This window comes from Gossypium hirsutum, chromosome A11 (assembly GCF_007990345.1).
Source record: "Gossypium hirsutum isolate 1008001.06 chromosome A11, Gossypium_hirsutum_v2.1, whole genome shotgun sequence".
NCBI lineage: Eukaryota > Viridiplantae > Streptophyta > Magnoliopsida > Malvales > Malvaceae > Gossypium > Gossypium hirsutum.
In genome coordinates, this window is record NC_053434.1 from 29,608,704 (window position 1) to 29,612,829 (window position 4,126).

The 4,126-nt window shown below is 32.7% G+C and overlaps 1 protein-coding gene across 1 annotated transcript; it reads left to right on the forward strand.

The window, feature by feature from the left end:
* The first annotated feature begins 1,864 nt into the window (after nucleotides 1-1,864).
* On the forward strand, nucleotides 1,865-3,495 carry LOC107897087 (salicylic acid-binding protein 2). The gene is made up of 3 exons (XM_016822428.2): nucleotides 1,865-2,454; nucleotides 2,671-2,808; nucleotides 2,957-3,495. Exons 1-3 carry the CDS (start codon nucleotides 2,083-2,085, stop codon nucleotides 3,236-3,238), a joined length of 792 nt encoding a protein of 263 aa, XP_016677917.1. The 5' UTR covers nucleotides 1,865-2,082; the 3' UTR covers nucleotides 3,239-3,495.
* The last annotated feature ends 631 nt before the right edge of the window (nucleotides 3,496-4,126 follow it).

Sequence of the window (4,126 nt, forward strand, 5' to 3'; positions counted from 1 at the left end):
CTACGTGTACCGGATAAATGGTCGCATGTGTAGTACTAAGTGCAGGCTACTATGCGTACCCGATAACTTCGATCACGTGTGTAGTACTAAGTTGGTTAGGTCACGTGTGTAGTACTAAGTGCAGGGTACTACGTGTACCTGATAATTGGTTGCATGTGTAGTACTAAGTGCAGGCTACTATGCGTACTAGATAACCCTGTCTACAAGTGTGAAAATATGTGCAGGCAACTGAGTATCAGTTATTATTACGAAGAATTCAACGGGAAAATCGATTAAGTAAAAATACATGTGAACATGATTATATGATGAATAAGTGCAGGTATATGTTTATGAAAATTATGAGCAATGTGCTCGATATTTGAGTGAACTTCGATAAGAAAAATGGATTAAGTGAAATTATGTAAGAGTGAATTTTAGTAGTAAAATAGTGTTAGACAGCAGCAGTTGCGTGACTTTGAAAATTCACTAAAAATTGTGTAAGTTGAATTAAATTTCAAAAAAAATATGGAATTAAATATTAATGAGTATATTTTCATATAAAAGAAACAGGGGGAGTAAAAGAGTTCTATATTATGTGATATTCTAATTTTTGTGAGACAGTGTTAGAATGAATTCGAGGTCCCCTGTTCTGAATTAGAAAAATTGTTAAAAATTGTATAAAAATAATTATGAGTTATAATTTATACGAATAAAATATTGAATGGGTCTCTTTTCAGGAGGAATGAATGGGAACATCATCCGAATCCTAAAATATGAGATAAATAATTTTTAGTGAAGAGAGGTCAGAACTGTTGGACAGCAAAACAGGGGAAACTTTAATGAATAAACTGTACTAATTGGCTACACCAAAAATTCTGGAAATTTTATGGGAGAAAGGTATATGAATCTAGTTTCAAGGAAAATTAACGACACTAAATTTTTAATTTTTTAGCTTCAGATATAAATGATTTAGTAACTATAACTCGATAAAAAAGCTTAACCTGAACATGTGTAATTGTACAATTATAGTGTTTTATCTTGAAAAGCACGTTAGTAATTGCTTATTAATTTCATATGGACTTACTAAGCATAAAGCTTACCCATCCTCTCCATTTCTTTAGTATTGGCAGGTCGGCTCAGGGTTGGAGATCGTCGGAGGCAAAATCACACTATCAAACTATCATTTTTGGGAGAATTAATTCAAATATTAGAAATATCAAGTGAGTGGCATGTATAGGAAGTTGGTTTGTGATATGTATTATTATTATGATTTTGACCATAGGTATCAGTCTACATTGAGTTATCGTATATGATCATGAGATGTGGTCCTTATCCATTATGGTTTATAAGTTTAATTAATCATGCCATGTCCTATGTTTTGATGTGATAATATAGTTAGCTTTGTTTGTTATGCATGATTGGTAATACATCAGGTAAGTTAAATGTAGGCCAGTGGATCATGGATTAAATGGAAATGAGTAGTGTTGCCTTGAATATGGATGTTTAATGGACAAATTGGTAACTACGTTATGATGGTATAAAATGAGAATAAGATTTAGCATGTTTAGTTCTAGTTAATGTAAGAATGTATATTATATACAGGATGGTAAGCAAATATGTTTAAAGTGAAAGACATGTTATTGCATGATTATGGATGTGTAAGTGCTCATTTACGCCACGTTATATGTCTTTAAATATGAGTCTATGCATGTGTTGGAAAAGTTTTGAATTAAATGAAATTTTATAGCCCGGTTTTCGTCTATGTTTATGGTTAAGTCTGGTAATACCTTTGGGGTAATTTTTGGCCTGATATTCCTAAGTATTGTGGGGTCAGTTACATCTTAGGTATCAATACATAGTAAATTCAAACTCAATTTAATTTTTTAACACAAGGAATATTTATAGTATAATATTTCATAATTAAATAAGAAAATTTACATGTGTGAATAATAATCATTTTAAAAAGTAAAAAGATAAAAAAAAATTTAATCGGATTGTAGAACAAGAAAATCTGAAGTGGGGATGACCATACTAAATTTTTGGAAATAAATAGGCAGACTAGAAAGCTTTGATTGGAAGAAGGAAGTAAATTAAGTTTGGGTAATGGCAGAGGTCAACAAGCAAAAGCATTTCATTCTAGTACATGGAGCATGCCATGGAGCTTGGTGCTGGTACAAGCTAAAACCACGGCTCGAGTCAGCAGGCCACCGTGTGACGGCCGTCGACATGGCTGCCTCAGGCATCAACATGAAAGCAATCCAGGGTGTTCACTCCATGTACGATTACAGTAAACCATTGTTGGAGATATTGGCCTCACTAGCTTCCGGCGAAAAGGCTATTCTCGTTGGCCATAGCCTGGGAGGCCTGAATTTGGCCCTGGCCATGGACAAGTACCCGGAGAAGATTTCAGCCGCTGTTTTCTTGGCTGCTTTCATGCCGGATACTGCGCACCACCCTTCATTTGTTTTGGAACAGGTACTGCAACCCGGAAATTTCTTTCATAAATTCTTCCATGTTAGTATAATTTCAGGATTGCAGGGGTGGTTTAGTTTTTTCTTCACAGTAAACCCACTTAGAGATTTTATTAATCTAAATGTTTTTAGTTATTTTGTTGGCTTGGGTTAATTAAAGAGTTAAACTGGTTGTTATCAATTATTAACTTGTTATGCTTGACTTGAATTTTCTACAAAGTATTGGCAAAGGACACCATCGGAAGCTTGGTTGGACACTGAATTTGCTCCATACGGAAGACCAGAAGATTCTTCGATGTCGATGTTTTTTGGGCCCAAGTTCTTAACATCCAAACTTTATCAGCTATCCCCTGTTGAGGTATCCGTTTTGCAATTTTCCTTCTGCTTGTTGAATACTCCAAATTAATTTTTGTTGTTGTTGTTGAGACCCTTGATTTTCAACAAGTATCGGTTTGTATTAAGTACTTTCATTCATTACTAAAAGGTTTTGTATACTTGCTGTAAAGGACCTGGAGTTGGCAAAGGCTCTGATCAGGCCAGGATCAATGTTTTTAAGCGATTTGTCCAAGGCAGACAAGTTGTCTAAGGAAAAGTTCGGAAGTGTTCCCCGAGTCTACGTTGTATGCAAAGAAGACAATGGGATACCAGAGGAATTCCAGCGTTGGATGATCCAGAATTTTGAAGTTAACGATGTGATGGAGATTAAGGATGCAGATCATATGTCAATGTTCTCAAAGCCAGATAAACTCTTTAACTGTCTGTCAGAAATAGGACATAAATATGGGTGATGTTAATTAATGAACAGGGGCGCCTTTGATTTTTTAATCAATAGGCATTGCTTTCATGGAGATATGGTGGGTTATTCATATGGAGAAGTTAGATTTTGTTTTTTATATTTGGATTTTCGTAATCCCTGATTGCTATATGTTTAAATAATTTGAAATAGCCGTCGGTATGTATTGGATGTTTCCTTATGGTACCAAAAAAAATATATATGAAATAAATTTATGTTTTGGAATAAAATCATAAAACTTATTTTCTTTGATACGAAGATTTGCTTAAAAATTTAAAATGCAATTTTGCCACGGCTGGATACTAAAAATTGTCTCTTCATTGGATATTCGAAAACGACTATTATTAAATTTAAATAATGATTTTAGAATTTGTATATTTTATTGTAACCGATTGTCCAACAAGTTATTTAACAATAACAAGAAAGGAAACTTAATTAATTTTAAAGATTTTTTTTTTTATAGCTAGAAAAGTATTTTTGCTTTTGAGTTTAAAAGCATATTTTACTTTAAAAGTTTTGTTGAGTATTATTATGACTCCAAAACTCTTTTGATAAAATAATGAAAAACAAGGCCTTTATAAATTAAGCTAGGGAAAGTAACGGAAGTTGATTATCCCTGTTTTCCCTTGAAAGTTTAATTTTTATTTATTTATCCCAATTTGGAGGAAAAGATAAGGGAAAGTAAGGGAAGTTAAGTATCCCTCATTTTGAAAGTTCATTTTTTTATTTATTTATGCCAACTTGGAGGAAAAGATAAAAGAAAAGAAAGCAAAATAAATGTTAAGGTGTATAATGTTTTTTTCACCCTCCTTTCTTTTATAAATTCTTTTATGAGATTTTATAATTGTAAAAATTCACTATAATTAAACATTTTCATTCTTTT

Excerpts from the sequence above, each read along its gene's own strand:
- LOC107897087 (XM_016822428.2), top strand. The coding sequence starts at position 2,083 with ATGGCAGAGGTCAACAAGCAAAAGCATTTCATTCTAGTACATGGAGCA. Across the intron at positions 2,455-2,670 it reads CTTCATTTGTTTTGGAACAG|TATTGGCAAAGGACACCATC; the intron begins GTACTGCAACCC and ends TTTTCTACAAAG. Across the intron at positions 2,809-2,956 it reads ATCAGCTATCCCCTGTTGAG|GACCTGGAGTTGGCAAAGGC; the intron begins GTATCCGTTTTG and ends CTTGCTGTAAAG.